The 18,953-nt window shown below is 43.0% G+C and overlaps 1 protein-coding gene across 2 annotated transcripts in view; it reads right to left on the bottom strand.

Annotated features, from left to right (window-relative positions):
- SLC35F1 (solute carrier family 35 member F1) overlaps window positions 1–16,044 on the bottom strand; it is a 408,943-nt gene extending 392,899 nt beyond the window's left edge. The window contains exon 1 of one of the 2 annotated variants that reach the window (XM_009451898.5): window positions 15,353–16,044. In XM_009451898.5, coding sequence (XP_009450173.1) covers window positions 15,353–15,525 — 173 coding nt within the window. In that variant the 5' untranslated portion in view covers window positions 15,526–16,044. Of the gene's footprint in view, window positions 1–3,263; window positions 3,368–15,352 lie in introns of those variants that run through there. The other variant, XM_054686212.2, reaches the window with a different exon arrangement.
- Window positions 16,045–18,953: the final 2,909 nt, after the last annotated feature.

Raw genomic sequence — 18,953 nt, 5'->3', positions numbered from 1 at the left:
ATTGTCATGTATAATCACGGATTTTAAGAGTTTGCAGGGATTTAGAAACCATGTATTTCAGAAAACTTGTCAAAATTTGCATAGCTGTTGCACAGATATATTCTCAAACATTTATTGACCAGTGTGCCTCTGAAAATCTGGTGAAATGATGTTTGATTCCATTGGTGGAGGGTCCTGAACATATTTTAAAGATAGCAAAGATGATCTCTAAGCTCTCCATGCTTATGTGTTCTCCGCTAGCCCAAAATGCTTCCAACTCTCTAGTGATACAATTTGCTCCCCTGTAAAACCCCAACTTCATGGTCATAAAGTGGCTGCTGGTAACACAGGAAGATGCTTAGAGATGCTTTCAGCTGCAAGTTAAACAAATCCCAACTAAACCTGGCTCAAAGAGGATATTAATTATCCCACATAATGAAAGTCCAGTGACAGGGCAAGCTACAAGCATGTAGCACTGCAATCAGACCTGTCCTAATGTCCAATGTCCCATGTTCTAAAGATGCCTTCAAGTAATGCTCCCATCCTTCTCTGTGATTGATTTCAGCTCTTAAAGGGAAAGCAATCAAGTTGATTACTAAAATAATAACTGATTAACTAAATTAAAATATACTTAATGATGTAGCAAAATTGCACTTGTACTCCATGAATACATACAAATAAAAATATATGTGTACTTGAGAGCAGGGACCTAACCTTATACTTCTTTGCATCTGCTAATCACATTTAGGACTACGCTGTCCTTAAAGTAACATGCAAATGATATAAATCTAATTTTGTTTAATTTTCCCAGGGTGATGTATATACAGAAGAAATTTAACACAAATTAATATCTAACTGGTAGAACTTGTTCAGGAAAGTATTTATGAATGAGAATAAGAAAATGTTGTTCTCCCTTCCCCATGCTTACTTTGAGCTGGGACTACCTAACTACCATACAACTCTCTTAGCTTTTCTTCCCCAGCCTACCATAAGCACACCACTAACTCATTAAACAAGTGTTATCTCCTCCAACCACTCTTGGTGGTGGAATATACCAGGCTGTGGAAGTTTCTTTTAGAAAAAAAGTACTTTGTAGACTCCGGCCTTTACATGCTTGCTCAATAGCAACTAAAAAGGAAGAGAATCCTTGGATCTTAAATCCAATGAATGGCTTTCTAGCTGTGACAATAAAGATGACAATTTGGCTAAGAAATCTCTTTTTGTTGTTGTCTTAATTCACCAAGCCACAGCCTAGCCAATTGCAAGTCCAGTACACCAGTTTATTCTACCTACATTCCCATTTACATTTTTTCATAATCACTATTTTCTTTGACGATTGATATCCAAAATGAACAATCTCATATCCACTGCTATAAATGCATTAAATGGTGTTTTTCTTCCATCATTGTGGAAGGCATGCTCTCAGGTTAGAATTAACTTTGGGCCCAGGGAAGTAATAATTAGGGTCTCTTTGCTTTGGACACAAATGAGTTCATTTATCAGCCTAAGAGTTGCAAATGATCAATTTTCTAAAACTAGTGCGAGCAAGCACCTCATTGCCTATACTTCTTTAGGCTTGAAAGCACCCCGCTTTCACTAAGGAAGGTGAATCCAAAAGGCATGTATCCCACTAGGGGCAGGAAATAGATGGGAAGCAACAAGGAGAAATTTTTTATATAAAATAGAAGAATTTTGCCTGAAAGGCACTAAAATCACACAAACTGTTAGAACAGCTAAAAAAGAGTAAAATTTGAAATCCAAGTCACAGTACTTATTGTCACCTGGAACTGAAGTGTTATAATGAAGCCATATATGGCTCAGGAACATGGGGGGAAACCCCTTACGGGGTGACTGTTCTACAGGTGCATTCACACTTCCAAATATAGCTAGCTCATGGGTAATTCTACATTAAATGCTTCTATTTTTCTTAGGTGGTATCAATTCAGTGTGACTCCAAAATAGAAATGAAGCACTTTAAAAATGAATCATTCTTCTTGAACTAACTCTTGAGCTCTCCTCCCAAAAAACATAGTAAAAAAAGTTGGGGGGCTATCATCAATTAAGTGGAAGACTATCCTCTACCTATCAGTCTAAGTGTGTGTGTGTGTGTGTGTGTGTGTGTGTGTCAAAGAGAAATAGAGCAAAGCACAAAAGGAGACTCAGATAGGCGGATAGACAAAGACTCATTACAAATAATATCTCATATTCATTATTTGAGAAATAACATATATAACACATTATATATGTTATATTTAAATATTTATATATCCCCCATGAATATTCAGAAAGGAAATATAGGACACAAAAGTCAAGATATCATGGATCGATCATCTTCATCTGTCTATTTTATCTGGGAACTTATATTTCCAGAGACAGTTATGACCCAAGACTTTATAATGCAATCTAGAGGCAGCATTTAAGGGTGGCTGGAGGAGCTCCCATTACCCAATCTTTCCATTAGCAGATGGATTAGTACGAGTAAACATACTCTTTGTATGGATTAGAACGAGTAAACTGTGTTCTTGATATGCAAACACTACTTCAAGACAACCCCCTGACCCAGCTGCCACTCAATGGGTGCTCTAACTCCTCCCATCTAGCAATCTTGGAGCCATCTCTGAATGAAATAACCAGAACATGAATTTCATTCCAGCACTCACTGGGTGGTGGTCATTTTTGTTTGGTTGGTTGTGACGTTTCAGACTTTCTCCGCAAGTAGTTAAAAACTGACTTGCCCTAGTTCCAAGGACAGATTATCTCCTGTTGGATGGGCTTGAAGGCCATTCGCCGAGCTGGCAGTTGTGGAGGAAAAACGGTTAATTTCGCAAAGCTACAAAGGTCCTTCCCAGCTCTTACTCCACACACCCCGCGGAACACTCGCCCCCGTCCGGTCCTCTGTAGTCCGAGCGCCCCTCCCCCGCCTCCTGGTTCTCCCTTTTCCAGCCACCACCCAGCCCCGAGGCTCGCGCACGCCCTCCCCGTCCACCCGCGTTCCGAGGGTCTGCGGGGCTATCTGTGGAGGACAGGGCCCCTCTCTAAGAGCGCAGTGTTTCCCCGGCCTGCAGCAGGATCCAGATAGGGACAGAGACTCCAGCCAGCCCCGGGAACCCGGCGTCACAAAGAGCTCCACTGAGCCCGCTGGCATCTGGGCTTCCCCTCATTAGCACATTAAAGCGGCTCTGTCCCTTCCCTCTGAGCCGCTCTGTCCATCCCGCTGCCTGCCTCTGTGGAGCCTTTTAGGCCCACGCTCGTTTTGTAATCTCCCCAGTTCAAGAGGCACTAACCCTTTCCTGAAGCCTGTCAAACTCTCTTTCAGGAACCACAGGTACCGCGGAGCTCCTGGGCTGAGAGGCACAATTAGACAGCAGAACATATGCTAGTGCTGAAATCGCCTTCCCAAGAGGAGGCTTGCTATATACTTTCCATAAATACATATATTTATACTTTTATTAAATACATATGCATTTTTACTTTCTGTTACATATATTTATACTTTATATGCACACATATATATAAATAAACACGAACACATTGAAGTAAACAGCCTAGTGTCCTAGTTCATAGATCGGTGGGTTTCACTTCAGACTCTGACTGACAAGGCTCATGACAAAAACGACAGGGCCAGAGTAGGGACTGTGCATCAAAGTCACTGCCAGCCGAGGAAGCCAGTCAGCATTTATCACAGGCCAGATGACAGCGCAAAGCCACGAAAACCCAGGCTCTCCTTTTAATTTTGGGACCAGGATAACAGTTACATGGTGCTTGGCAGCTTTCCAAGCCCTCTCCCAGATGTTATTGCATGTAAAATTCCCAAACATCCAAGGGGAAATGAAAAACTAGAATTATTTTAACCAGTTTACAAATGAGAGAATTGAAACCCCCAAAAGTTAAGCTGTTTTCCTGAAACAAAACATACGACACAGGCTAAAGGGGACACCATCACTCCAGTGGACCAGACACAAAACCTTGAAGTGATTGCTAAGTCACATCTCGTCACCAGGTGTGATGGCTCATGGCTGTAATTCCAACACACTGGGAGTCCAAGGTGGGAACATCACGTGAACCCAGTTCAAGACCAGCCTGGGGAGCATAACAAGACCAATATCTCTACAAAAAAAAATTAAAAATTAGCCCAGCATGGTGGTGCACACCTGTAGTCTTAGCTACTCGGGAGGCTGAGGCAGGAAGATCACTTGAACCCAGGAGTTTCAGGCTGCAGTGAGCAATGATTGCACCACTGCACTCCAGCCTGGATGATGGCGTGAAACTTTGTCTCTTAAAAAAAAAATTATTTTAAAATTATCTTAATTCCCTCTTCTCTCTCTCTCATACCCCACTCCCCAGTACAATCAGGACCCAAGTCCTACTGAGCCCCCTCAAATATGCACTGCCCCACTATCCTCATTTATAAGATGATGGTTCTGGCTTCTTGGGCACAGAGCTGAGTTCATCTTTTCCAAGGCCGCAGATTCTAAACAGCAGTAGCTTCTTTCTGCTCATCACGCCCTCTACTGAATCCCCACCACAAATGTCAACTTTACACATAACACTTCTTTAGTATATTTCCTTTCTTACTCTTCGAAATGACTGTTTCCCACTTCTCTTTGTACAAACATCCTACACACCTCCCCCAACAACTAGCATCTTTGTTCACTATTGATATCCTTGCCTCAGAGTTCACAGAGAAAGAGAAGCCACCAGAGAGGAACTGCCTATGATTCCCACCACGAAATCATGAAATCTACCAAATTACCTTCATTTACACCCCTATTCTCAGTGTCTCCTCTGTACTATGGACAGTGTCCTAGTCCTCTCAAAGACTAGCTCCTCCCCACCATGCTTTGAATTCCACCATCTGAGCCTTCTCAAGGTTCCCTCCTTCCTTTATCTCACTCCTTCCTGCAATTTTCCCTCTTCACTACAGCATTCCCATAAGCACACAGACCTGTTGTATTATCTCTCCCATTAAAAGACTCTCCCTACACTCTATTCCTTGTTAGGACAAAATTTCTCAAAAGTCATATTCTCAACACCTCCACCTCACATTCCCTCCCAAACCATTCCATCCACATTTCCATCTGCACCACTCCTCTGACCCTGTGGTTGTCACAGCCACAGGGTTCCCTGTGTTGCCAAGCCACTGGTCATTTATCTGTCCTTTCCTCAATTACTCTCAGCACAGTGGACTGCTTATTGCCTCCTTCTGGAAACATCTTCTTCTCTTGGCTTCTGGACACATCTTCTTCTCTTGGCTTCTGGACACCATACTCTCCTGGTTTCCTTCCTACTTCAGATCCTTCCTTCTCCAGTTCCTTTGCTGAGTCCTTCTGTGTTTGAGGGTTAGTGTGCCCCCCAAATTGTTCTTGGTACCCCTCTTTCTCTCTATCTACACATGCATCCAGGACTCATGATCCCCAAATACAAATTCCAAGCTCTGACTTCTCCCCAGAATTCCACACTCCAGCTTTCTTTTGACCTTTTCACTACACATCTCTAACTTTACTTGCCAAAGTAAACTCTTTAATTCCTACCATCAAACATGTTCCTCTCCCAGTCTTTCCCACCTTAGAAAATGGCACCATCGCTCACCCAATTGCTCAAGCCCAAAAAACTGGAAATGTTTCTTTATTCCTCTCCCTCAGCTGCCCTGTCAAATCACTCATCCAGTCCTGTGTACTCCACCTCCCAGTGCAAACCACTGCAGATCACAACCGCTTGTCTCCACTTCTGTTGCTACAGGCCAGCCAGCTTCCAACATCTCTTTCATCTAGTAGGTATGTACTTCTCCCGCAATCCATTCTCCAACAGCAGCCAGAGTGGTCTTTTCAAAACATTAGCCAGACAACTCCTCTGCTTAAAATCTTCCACTTGTTCCCCAGCCCACTTAGAACTGACACCTGCCTCCCTCTCTGACCTCCTCACTTATGCTCTCCTGTTTCCTGCTCTCCAGCCTCCCTTTCTTTCACATTATTATGAAGGCTTGTTTCATCTTAGCATCTCTGCCTGGAATGACTTTCCTCCAGACCCTCCAGTGGCCATTTCCTTTTGGCCATTCTAATCTTAGCTTCAGTGTCATCAGAGAGAGAGAGAGAGGCCTGACCAGCCAAATTGAAGTACCACCTGTTCCCTCTCTGTCACATCACCCCACTTTGATTCTCTGCATATTATTTGCCACTGTTGGATACCTTTTTCATGTTTTATTGCCTGCCTTTCTTGTAGAATGTAGTCTCCATGAGAGTGGAGGTCTTTTCTGCTTTGTTTCCCGAAGTATCCCTAACAGCTAGATTGTGCCTCTCACCTGACTCAGTAATTCTTTGTTAAATGGCTGAGGGGCTCCTGGTCTGTGCTCCTCAGAGCTTGAGGTGAAGCTGTATCAGTGGTCTGGCCACTCATGTTGGGACCCCAGGTAACCCTGACCCACCTTCCTGTCACCCAAACACAGAATGTGACCTCCTTAATTGCGTGATCTCTGAAAAGTCTTACTCCCCACTTACTGCCCATTCTACAGACCTGGGCTGCTGTCCTGTACTCCTAGTTTCCCTGCCTCACATTCCAGGGCATCCCTTTCAGGCAAGGTGCCCCAGCTGAAGACCAGGCCATTTGGCTGGGGCCTTGATACTTGTAGCTATTGTCAGCCTTACTCTACTGCTTCCACATCATCACCTTATAGGTACAGATTTTCAGGGTCATGACTAGTACCAACCTGATGCCCCCACAATGAGGAACCGCTCCCCCATCCATGATTAGATGCACTCCCAGAATCCAAATTCACTCTTACTTCCACTTGGATATCTGGCTGGCACCAGTGCTTCTCAAACATTCTGTCATAAAATACCCGTTTTTAAACAATTCATAGAAGACAATACTTTTGTGAAATACAATAAAAATCAATTATGAGAAAAAATGAGATGGAAAAAAACAAAAACCAAAATACAAGACCCGATTCTTAAATATTAGGATAAAAAATATAAAAGTGCTCTCTCAAACTGCTACAGTTATTTCTAAATGCTTACTCCCAATTTCTGTTCTCATCACGGTCTGGCCACAGTCTGTAGTCCGGCAGGCATCCATAGCCCACGGTCTGAATAGCTAGCTGCTGTCCTCCCAGCAGCCTCTAGCTCACTCAGCACCCTAGGCCCTGGAGAGCAGATCTCTTTCCTGTAGTGGCTTTCAATAACCTTTCAACAAACAAGTATTAAATACCCATTATTTGACAGGCACTGCTGAGTGCCTTCTCAAAAATAATCAAATCTTTTAGCTGACCTGGTCCAGATTCTGTTCAAATCAGAGCACTTCCCTCTCCATCCTGGCTGCCTCCACGCTACTTAGACTCACATTTCTTCCCCTCTAAATGACTGCAGTAGCCTCCTAACTGATCCCCAAACTCTGGTCTTTTCCTTCTCCTTTTGTCCTATAGATTTTCCCCCAGAGTATCATATTTGGGCACATCTCTGATCATGTCATTTCTCTACTCAGTAACCTAAAATAACTTAATAAGTCTCACTGCTTATTAGGGCATCTAAGACTTTCTGTTATCTGATCCCATCCTACAAATCTAGCCTTAATTCCCTCTTCTTCCCTTTATATTGACGCATCCTATAATATTGTCAAACTGGACACTTAATTCTTCCCCAATCTCTTACTTCCATGAATGGCTCATCCTGTCTCACCTCCCTCTCCCTGCACATATTCCTTTCCTACCCATCTTTCATTGCCAAGGACAAATGCCATCCCTGATCCCTCCTGACCTTTCTCCAGCCTAGCATGCTCTCTCCCTCCTCTGTGGTTTTACAAAAGCACTTAGCTGTATCACCACATAAATTTGTTTTCTTCTCTAGAAAAGGATAAGAATACTAATCTTTGTTATTAGAAGAAAAATATACAATGTAATGTTTTATAATATAAAGTATATGCCTTATAAGGTAAAATCTGAGAACTTGAGTCATTGTCTAAATGCTAATTTTAACTCAAACATCTCAAACACTCTCGTTAGGTTGTATCAAATTATATATAAAAATCCATATACAAAATATACTCTTGCATATTTTAAATATCTCCGTCTGCAATGCAAAAACATGTCCCCAAGTCCCAAAAAGTTGCCTATGCACTGTCAGCACATTAATATTTTCAGAAAACTCTATTTTCTTGAGTTATATGGCAAGGACCTTGATAGGTTCACCCTGAACAGAAGAATGGGATTCAAATCTGTTCTCCTTTTCCTTCTAACATTCTGAAGTTGGATGAACATTGATAGCTGTTCCTCTTTTTTTTTTTTAATTTTTTTAAGCCCTAAGTGAAACAAACTCAATGGTATTCATCAAAAAAGGTCTGCTTCTTGAATCTATGTAGACGTTGAGTAATTTTATTATGTTTCAGTCTTCTACCTGGGCAGTTTTCCTAAAAGTGAAACAACTAATTTATGGGGATTTTTTGTCAGATCAGCTTGAAAACATCATTTTTGAAATTATAGCATTTTGAGAGGTATATGTTATCTTTATTTCTATTTTAGTTAAATTGCTCCCTTGATTGGTTATATTCAAAGGGTAATAACAGAAACTCCACCAATGGCACCCAGAGGCCATACTAGCCATTGTGATCCAGCAGTGCCCAATATATAATAGTCACTCAATAAACACTCATTGAATAAAATTCTCCCTGCACGAATGAATCAATGAATGCGAGGAGATCTATCTTATACGACAGACCAGAGTGCTTTGTGCTTTCTCAGACTCAGATATGATCACAAATTGTAGCCCTGTCACTCTAAATCTGTATATAATTAGTATGATTTGGTTTTAAAAATCTATTCAGTGTTTGTTCAGTTATAGTAGGTTTCTCTAATTATTTTTTTTAAATGGAATGTATTAGGAATTGGTGGCTTATAATCTCGGAACTTGCAAAACTATATTTAAGGGCTTTTTTTTTTTTTAATCCTCAGAGTCACATAGTAAATATTCTTGAGACAAAGTTTAGAATTTAAATTAAATTCTATTAATTAATTATATTAAATTAATTAAATTCTATTAATTAATTATATTAAATTAATTAAATTCTATTAATTAATTCTATTAAATTAATTAAATTAAATTAATAGAAACTATATATACACACACATATACACGTGTGCGTATATGTGTGTGTAGATAGATAGATAGATAGATAGATAGGATTCTTTTTGTTTTTGTTTTTGGGGGGATTTTTTTGAGATGGAGTTTCACTCTGTTGCCCAGGCTGGAATGCAGTGGCGTGATCTTGGCTCACTGAAACATCTGCCTCCTGGGTGCAAGTGGTTCTCGTGCCTCAGCCTCCCGAGTAGCTGGGACTATAGGTGCATACCACCACGCCCAGATAATTTTTGTATTTTTAGTAGAGATGGGGTTTCGCCATGTTGGCCAGGTTGGTCTCACACTCCTGACCTCAGATGATCCTCCCACCTTGGCCTCCCAAATGCTGGGATTACAGTTGTGAGCCACCGCCCCTGGCTGAAACAATATTTTAAAAACTTAAATTATAATATAATTCAAAAAATTATACTCATGTTGCCACTAACTGAGTTGCCACTAACATTTTTTCTAAGAAAATACTTCCTAAAGAATATTTATTGTTATTGTTTTCTTTGACATTTCTTGTGAAATTCCTTCTTAACTATTGTACATTCAAGGATTCCCTGTATAATTCCAAAGTGTCAGAACAAGGTTAATACGCATTGCATATTGAACAGCTCATTTACATTATTCCAATATCTAGACATTGGGAAGCATTTATTTAGGCATTATGTGTAACAATTCAGATTATGAATTACAACGTTCATTCTAAATAGTGATACACATGTCAAGTTTCCCAGATAGGTTTCGAGGTTTTGGCCCAAGAATAATGTTTCGTCACATGTGTGTCTTCCATAAGAAGGCTCAGCATACAGTTACTGCTTAAGAATAAATGAATACAGACCTGTATATGTTCATGTTACCATTAAGAAACATGCCCAAAATTCATAGGTTTTTTCCATACATCTACTGAAGTTTGTCTTCCTAAGCATACTTCTTGAGAAGCATAATCAAGAATTAATGTGTCTGAACAATGTACAGGGCATGCTCATTGGCCTGAACGCAAATGAACAAGCAAGCTAAACTAAAATCTGGTGGTGGTACTTTCACATGCTGCATATTATTTTTATGAGAAATGGCAACTACATAATAAAACATCTCTTGCATTAAGTAACTTTAGAGCTATATGAGCGATATGAGCAGCAGCTCAATTGCCTATACCTTCTACATCTATAGATGTGTACAGTGAAAACAGACATCAGTTAAGATGCCCCTAAGACACTGAAGGATTTTGAGAAAGTAAAAGTTCAAAGAAAATCACACAAAGACAAGTATATTTTAATACACGTTAATTACCTGAAAATGCATCATCTTTATCTGAGGTAATCCAAATATCCCTTTAATGTGAACATTAGTTTCTCCAAGCACTGGGCATAAATACAAGTATACTGGTATAATCATTTATTTTTATAATTTTGTCCTTTTAGTTAAAAACAAATGCACCCTTCAGACATCTTTTCTTTACTACTGATCTTAGAAAAGTCTGTTTTTAATCACACCACCCAGTTCCACTTGGAATATTTTATATCAATCAACCTCATTACTAGCTGATCTTCCTCTTTTCATTTTGACATGTTTTAGACGGAGCAGCTTGAGGAAGATTCTCACCATTAATTTCCTAACAAAAGCCTTCTCACTTGATCAGAAAGGATCATCTAAATTATATGTTTCCACCAACTGTATGGAATACCTAGAGTTCAGTCATATCCATTGGTTCATGATGTTCTGTCCACCTTATTTAATGACTCAGAAAGGCTATGTACACATATTGTCCCATTTTACATGGTAAGTTTCCTACTTGGACATTGATTTTATGTAGGCTTGCTTCAAACTCTTCTATGTATATCCTTAATGCTCTTTGGTTTACATTCAAAAAGGTTTCAGAAATTTGAAAATAAATCTAAATATAAGTTGGAAATCAGTTCATTCTAAATCAAATGAATGGATGAGTCAGAATCAGTAGTGATTCCATTCTAATGATTAAACATTCCCACCATAAGACTCAAAGAGGCAGAAACCCCTTTATAATTTGAGACAACCCACTGTATGTCTTAATGGGAAGAAAGTGTATCAAAACAAGAAATTCACAGATATTTCTGTTAACAACTGAAAATAATACTCATGTGGGAAAAGATAAAAGCACACATATGCAAAACACAAAACAAGCTATCACTCATTTCTCAAAAACATTTCATTAAGAAATCATTTAGAGTACAAAATCTTCAGGCACTTTAATATGTAGGTCAGTAGCTACTCCTGTATGTGTCTAAGAAATCTACCTGATCAGCAGTTTCTTTGAGAGGGTCATCAACTGTTGCCCTTGAAGTATTTTCTTTTCGTCATTTTCTGATTGCCTGTGGCAGGGTAATATATACTATACCATGCTAAGAAATAAGGGAAGGCCAGGCACAGTGGCTCATGCCTGCAATTGCAGCACTTTGGAAGGCCAAGGTGGGAGGGTGACTTGAGGCCTGGAGTTTGAGGCCATCCTGGGAAACAGAACGAGACCTCGATTCTACTAAAAATTTAAAAAATTTTTAAAAATAGCCAGGCATGGTGGTGTGCACCTGTATTCCCAGCTACTTGGGAGGCTGAGGTGGGAGAATCACTTGAGCCCAGAAAGTCAAGGCTGCAATAAGTTGTGATCATGCCACTGCACTCCAGCCTGGGCAACAGACCAAGATCCTGCCAGAAGGATGGAAGGAAGGAAGGAAGGAAGGAAGGAAGGAAGGAAGGAAGGAAGGAAGGAAGGGAGGGAGGGGAGGGGAGGGGAGGGGAGGGGAGGGAAATGTGAAGAAGACTTTGCCGTATTTTTTCCTTGTTTGAATCAATATATTGATTGGTTCACAATTTTGAATATTAAAGGAGTAGTAATTATTCCAGCATTTAAATTGTCATATTTCTTGCATCCTTTTGCCAAAACAATTTTGAGTATACCAGGGGAAAAAATGTGATGTCCCATTAATTATTTTTAAAAATTATCTAGTGCCTCCTCTTTCACCAAGTCTTGAATATAATTACATTCTAATCTAACTGTTTCACAGAAAGGGAGTAGTCAACCAATGAGATACCCCAATTGTTGTGTACAAAATGCAGCAATCCAACTCGACAAGCCTTTAGAGTAAGGGGAGAGGCTATGGAGTATACTATGGAAATAAAATGATGCTGAATAATGTAAGGCAGATTTTATTAAGATAACACTATATTTCATTCTAAGCTTCTTGAGAGCAAGAAGTACCTTTAATTAATTATTGGTGAGCAATTCTCTCTTTAACTCTCCCTGGGTAGACAGGATATAGATAGCGTATGTGTTTGCAGTTCTTCCTCTGGGTTGTCAGATAGTTGTTCCTGTAGACTGTGACCAATGGCAGGCAATTCGCCAGGCTTGGCTTGCTCACAGTCTAATATTTCTGGTCCCATTGCACCACTCTGTGTCTCAGCGTTACCCCTTTGGCCCAGTGGGATGCTAGGAGCTGACAGTGGTACAGCCCCCATTTCAGTCACTGAAGAGACTAGCCCTACCAGCCCACAGCAATAGAATGCTGCTAACCATACATCTGCATGTCAAAAGTTGGAGGGATATTTTTTATATTGGCTCCCAGCTTCCCGATTTGGAACCACTTTCTGCTAGGAGCTAAGTTGCTGCATGCCAAGGGTAGAGGAAAGAAGACAAATGAAGACAATGAGTGGACAGGGCAATGTGGGTGAAGTATTCAGGAAGGAGGAAGAGGAAAAGAAGAAAGCAAAGAAGGAGAAAGTAAGCAGATCGTGAGTTCTTAGAAAATTGACAAAGATGCTTATGATTAGGCCCCAATGGGCCTGCCTGATATCCATTACTGACTAGTCCAACACATCATGAGGGTTCAAACCAGAGGGGAGCCACATCCAAGCACTCTGCAGAATCTCAAAAATTCACTCTCCCCCATACTCTCACTTTTATCTAGAGCCTAATCACTCTATAGCCACTATTAAGGCTCTCATTGACATAATTATGGCACAAAAGCCAAGCCCATCAGCATGCTAAATAAATTATGCCATTGAGATTTTAAAACTTGCTCAGATTTTTCAGTCTCCTTACTAAAAATGTTCTTTCTTGAAACAAAGAGTTTCCTCTTATCCTTTAAGGATAAGGAAAAGCCAGTTACTCAATACAAAATATTATATTGAAATTTTTGAATAACTTTGAAAGACAAATAAATAAATAATTGTTTTAGCTTAAGTCTAAAGGCTACAAACCTAGGGTTCCATTCATGGTTGTATACCTGCGATGAAATGCCGTCAACCCAACATAAGTATAAGTTCCTCCTCTATACACTGGGACTAGTACAACTCATGTCACAGATCGTTTCATTAGAAACACAAGGTTCTACCCATAACGTAGCATGACTTCAACTTCATTTGCCTATGTTTACCCCATAGGCTTACCTTAGAAAAAAAATGAGTTGAATACATTAATTCATGTAGATCTTTATACTTTTCCAAGTGTTTTCTTCAGCATTATCTAATTCTCAAAATCATGGTAGGGAAGTAAGACAAGTACTGTATTATTAAACATAATTTACAATGAAGAAACCAAGACCAAGCAGATAAATGGCTCTGCTGCAAACCACTTGTCTGGCTACTGGCCAAGGTATGATGACAACATACCCCTCACTCCTACCTCAGTGATCTTGTTTTTCTGGGCTCTATGATTCATTACATATCAAGAAATAACCTACATGGAATCAGTAATAACTTATAATTGAGCAAAAAGAAACTGAGCAAAATATTACATCAATATTTTCTAGTTTGATGAGAAATAATAATAATTAAAAATATATTGTGATTAAAAATTTAAACAGCCAATGACAAGGTAATTGCAATTCAAAAAAAAACTCACAGGTATTCATAAAAAATACAAAACCCACATAATATGTACTGAGCCAGCGTCTTCTTGCTTTATTCTACTTTATCTTTTGGAAGGTGGTATTCTCAGCTACAAAGCAAAGACTTAGTTCTATTACCAACTCGTGTCTCCCGTCAGAGTGAATTTCTTTCTGTTTGATAATAAATGGAAAGCTACAGAAGTACCCGCAAATAAACTAACGCACGCATTAATTCTCCACCAGGGATTCTTGAATGGTTCGGGATTTGATATAACTAAATTAAACTATACTCCCAAAATAAGGATATTTCTCAAGATTCTATTTCTGTACATAGTTTGTATTCCCACCAGAGCTTTGAGCCCCAGACAGTTAGGTGTGAATTCGTTGGGAATCTCTGCTACCCAACACAGTGCCACACAGAAACCTGTATGAACAGAGCGACTGGAACAGTTACCCCTACAGATGCATCGAAAGGCACCCACGCATCCAAACAAAAAAGAACACAAAACCCATTCCCTATACAATTTTTTAATGTGTCAGCTCGTCAACCATTTCAAGTTACTTAAGTAGAAAAAGTCCCTTTCACATCACAGTTGAGTCAGAGGTGCCAGAGGTACCCCCATTTTCACGTCAACCCAGGTCCTCATCCTAAAACGTCAACGTCCTGAATCCACTACGCAGATTCCAGCACTGGAGGCGCCAGCGATCGGCACCCGCCCCCTCCGGCATGGGCGCTTCGGAATAACTGGGCGCCGCCGGCTCACACCCTGCCCGCAATGTTTTGCACTTTGCTGGGTCTGTTCCAGGCCTCTAGCCCTCTCTTCGCTGCTCCCAGCCAGGAAGAGTCCGAGAGGCGACTGGAGCGTCAGGCTGAAGAAGTGGGTTCCCTCTGCCTGCTAGGCTGTCGCTGCGACCCCATCCCCCCCGGCAAGGGGTCGAAGCCCCCGGGCGGGGCGGGGCGGAGGACAGCACGAGGCCCAGGACTTCCACGCCATCTCTGCAGCCCCGCGCCTCCCTCCTCAGCCCTGGCCGGGTCCCCGCGTCCCCCCGACCCCCGATCGCAAAACCGGAGTGCGAGAGGGAAAGGGAAGTGAGGCGGCACGCGTATGGAGGGTGTGAGTGCGGACACACATACAGGGTGGCTAGGTACGAAAAACCCCGCCTCTCCCCGAACTCCCGCCTCGGACCAGCTGCAGCTCCGCCACTCCAGGGCTCCCTGCGCCGGGACAAAGCTGCCGCGGCCTCTCTGCGAACGCGGAGCGCGTCGTCGCCCGATCTCCTCAGTCTCCTCCGGCCGCAACCCCGTCCCAAAGGACCCGTGGGCCGCCCCAGGGACGGAGGGGACCCGGAGCCGGGCGCCAGCAGCCCCCGCCCCCCGCGCCCTCGCCCAGCGCCGCCGCTCACCTGTTCAGCACTTTGCGGATCCTCTGGCGCACGCCAGCCCGGGAGGAGGCGGACAGGCTCCCGCCGCCGCCGCTGCCCTCGGCCGGCAGGTTCTCGATGGTGGTCACCACATGGTTCGGCGGGGCTGGCGACGGCGGCTGCAGCTGCTGCTGCGGCTGCTCAGGGGGGATCATCGCGGCAGAGGCTGAGGCGCGGCGGCGATCAGAACGCAGCCGGGCGCATCGTGTGCCGGCTCCCGGCCCGGGAACGCGCAGAGGACCCGGCCGGGCGGCCGCGGCCCGGGAGGCGGTGCTGCCTGCGAAGCGGTGAGGCGGGGAGGCACCCGCGGCTACGGCCGCCGCCGCCCAGCCCGCCACTGACTCCTCTCCAGTCCCAGTGCGCGCACCCTCGCGCCCGTGCCGCCGCCGCCGCCGCCCGCCCCGGCTCTTCCCGAGCCGCGTCCCCAAGTCCTGGCCCGCCCCGCGAAGTGGCTGCGAAGGGTGTCGCGCGGGGGCGCGGAGCTGCCGGTCGGTTCCGGGGAAGGAGTCCTGGCTTCGCCTTGTTTCCTCGTGCCCGGGTCTCCTCGGGGCGCGCGGCGGCAGTTGTGCTGGCGCCGCCTCAGCCTGTGCCCCGCTCGGTCGGAAAGCTACCGTCTGTGTCTCACGGAGTGAGAGACCGAGAGTGAACCCGGAGAGCCGGGCGGGGGCGCCGCGGCGGCGGCGGCGGCGGCGGCGGCGGTAGAGCGGGGCGCGGGCGGGGGACCTGCTCGCTCTCCTCTCGCCAGAGGGCGCTGCCGAGGTGCCTTGTTGCCCCCGACCCTCTACTGCCCCGTCCGCAGAGGCCCACGGTCTAGGTTGTGGTGATTGTTTTGGTTTGGGTGTTTTTTAGGGGGATAAGGGGGCTGGGAATAGATCCTCCCTGTGGAGTTGGCGGGGATTCCTCGTTTCTGCCCAAGCGCCGCGGAATCCAGCACCACCGGCCTGGGACAGCGGCAGGACGCCGAGACAGGTGCCGGCCCCAGGTTAGAAACCCAAACGGAGAATCCTAGATGTTGCTCCTACTACATTCGCCATAATTGGCCTGGAGGAAATGGGAGGAAAAACTACTTCTCACAAAGAATCAATTCTGGGAACTGGAAAAAGCATATCAGACCAACTCAAAACGTCTCCATTTGAGGCAATGTAGTGCTGTGAAAGGAACGTAGGCAGATTTGAGTTTCAGTGGCACATCTGAAACTTATCCGCAGAGACTCTAAGCAATTAAATTCTGAGACATTCTTCTCTGCAGCGAGACTACTCATGTCTTTCTCCCAGGGGAGTTGTAAGACTTAAATGAGGTAAACCACGCAGCAGGGGAGCCTAACAGCTCCTTTAATAGTCCCCCAACTCCAAAAGGGAAAGTCCTGTGTATCTGCCACAGAAATCTTGGACCATATTTCTACCAATGGAAACTGACTCTCTGTCCCGGGCATTCTTATACCGATTGATCCAGATCCCAATTAATACCCGATTCTTGAAAGAGAGATATTTTTCAAATTTTCCTTTATTTAGACTGTTTAGATAGGGATCTTGCCTTGAAAAATGATATGCATTTTTAAAAACTCTTCGCTTCAGTGCAGGGAATTGAGTAAGTTTAACAGGTAAGTTTGTTCACACAAAGGCATGCTGATACCACTACTGAATCCAAATGCTCTGAAACCAGCAAATTAAAAATACCAGTGATAGGATTTGCCACTGAGAGAGGGAATTGGGGAGAAAATAACACTCAAAAAAGGAATGGACTATGTCCTTTCAACAGAGGAGAAAAGGAATATGGAAGGATATAAATAAGATGGGATTCTTTGTTCAGTTAACAAGGTCCCATTCCTTTAACAAAATTCGGAGTCTTTTTTTAATCATCAAAAATATGAGAAAACGGGTATTTGCAAAATCTCTTCAATCTATATTTCAATTCTGTAAAACCTACTTGCTACCTGAAATATCCCTGAGGTTTCTTTCTACAGAAATTAACCCCAATTGGAACATTTTCCCTTTTATAATTAAAATGTCGTCCTGTTCTTTCTCAACAACCTTTCATTCTCTGATTTTTCCACCTCAGATTTGCACAGGACACTCTGAAGAATTATTACAAACAGGACCAAGGCTTGTAGCCTCTTGGACATTAAAATTCCGATAGTGGCAATAAATTTACCCTTAGTGGACCCACCGAATGTAGCAGACATGAATAAAATGCACTTCAGCTGAACCTGGCAGCAAATCGTGGTAGAAGTCTCTCTATTAAAACAACATTTATGGTAATTTCAGGTGTCTGCCTTGAATAACTGGTTGCTTCAGTGCCCTCTTCCTTCACATTTGGCTTGCCTCCCTTTGAATGTTTTTGGCACATCACGACTCAGTGCTGTGTCTGCACTTCAATGTCTGCATTTGCATCTGGTCATTTCTCTAGAGGGACTACTAAATCCAAATGCTCTACATCTCCTCTGAGTCAGGAAGGGAGAAAACCAAGATGAAAGAAGAACAAGATGAGAGATGTAAAATTTCAATCTTGTTGGTAAGACCTCAATGCAGATTCAAGCCTTATGCTTTTGTTACTCCATTTCTGGGGGGATACAGCATCAGATCCCTTCTTATCCTCTGATTCTGTACTCCATGCTCATTTCTTAGAAAGTAGCTAACCGCCAAGTGTGTTGGTGTGTGCCTGTAGTCCCAGCTACTCTTAATGCTAAGACAGGAGGATGGCTTGAGCCCAGGAGGTAGAGGCCAGCTTGGGCAACATAGCAAGACACCATCTCTAAAAGAAAAAAATATTTAAGTAGCTAGATAACATTTGTGAAGTAAGTAAACAGGAGTCAAAGGTCCAAGTGTCATAATGGTGTGTCTGACATGAAATTAAACATAAAAGATGTAGAAAAGGGCTGCTTCCCTTTTTCCTGCTGCAAGACTTTTGTCCATCCCTGACCTCAAAATCAGTTCACGAGCTCTGACCAAAAGGAAAGGAGATGAAGGCAATGGGCTAAGGATCTGTATGTAGTTTTCAGTGGTGGCATGTGGGTTCCAGGGACATGCCTACTTCTCAGTTTACCTCCTCTTTGTCAGCTGTGGTTAGTGGTATGATGCTATTGCAGAATTTCCATGCCACAAAAAATTCTGCCTCTCTTACCATTATATCACCCGAATTTCTCTTCAGGCACAGACTAGTTCTGTTGAATTCCTTAAGGAAGCAGAAGTTGGCTATCAGCTATACCTTCTTTAGTGTTTCTCATTTTGAAGACATGTCCACTGATGTGGGGAAGAGTGAAGTTTGGCCTGTGTCAGAGTCACCAGGCACTGACTAATCTGTTTAGCATAGACTGCACCTATGCACATTATTGAGAAAAAAGCTTCACAGTCATGCACCAGAGGTAACTGATGATCCTCCCCAAATTGCTGAACAACTATCTGGAATTGCTTGTGCTGCTGCAAATGACCAGTGGCCATATGCTTTCCCCGTATCATTCTCTTAATCTTTTTCTTTATCTCCTAAGTCAGATTGAATCTTCTCAACATGTAGTACTGAATCTATGGCCTCCAGAATGATAGAGCTTTGTGGTTTTGATTCACATAATCGAACTTGAGTGGGAGAG

Source organism: Pan troglodytes, chromosome 5 (genome assembly GCF_028858775.2).
Source record: "Pan troglodytes isolate AG18354 chromosome 5, NHGRI_mPanTro3-v2.0_pri, whole genome shotgun sequence".
Lineage (NCBI taxonomy): Eukaryota > Metazoa > Chordata > Mammalia > Primates > Hominidae > Pan > Pan troglodytes.
The sequence above is the reverse complement of the archived record's forward strand: the minus strand, read 5'-3'. Positions and strand labels throughout refer to the sequence as shown.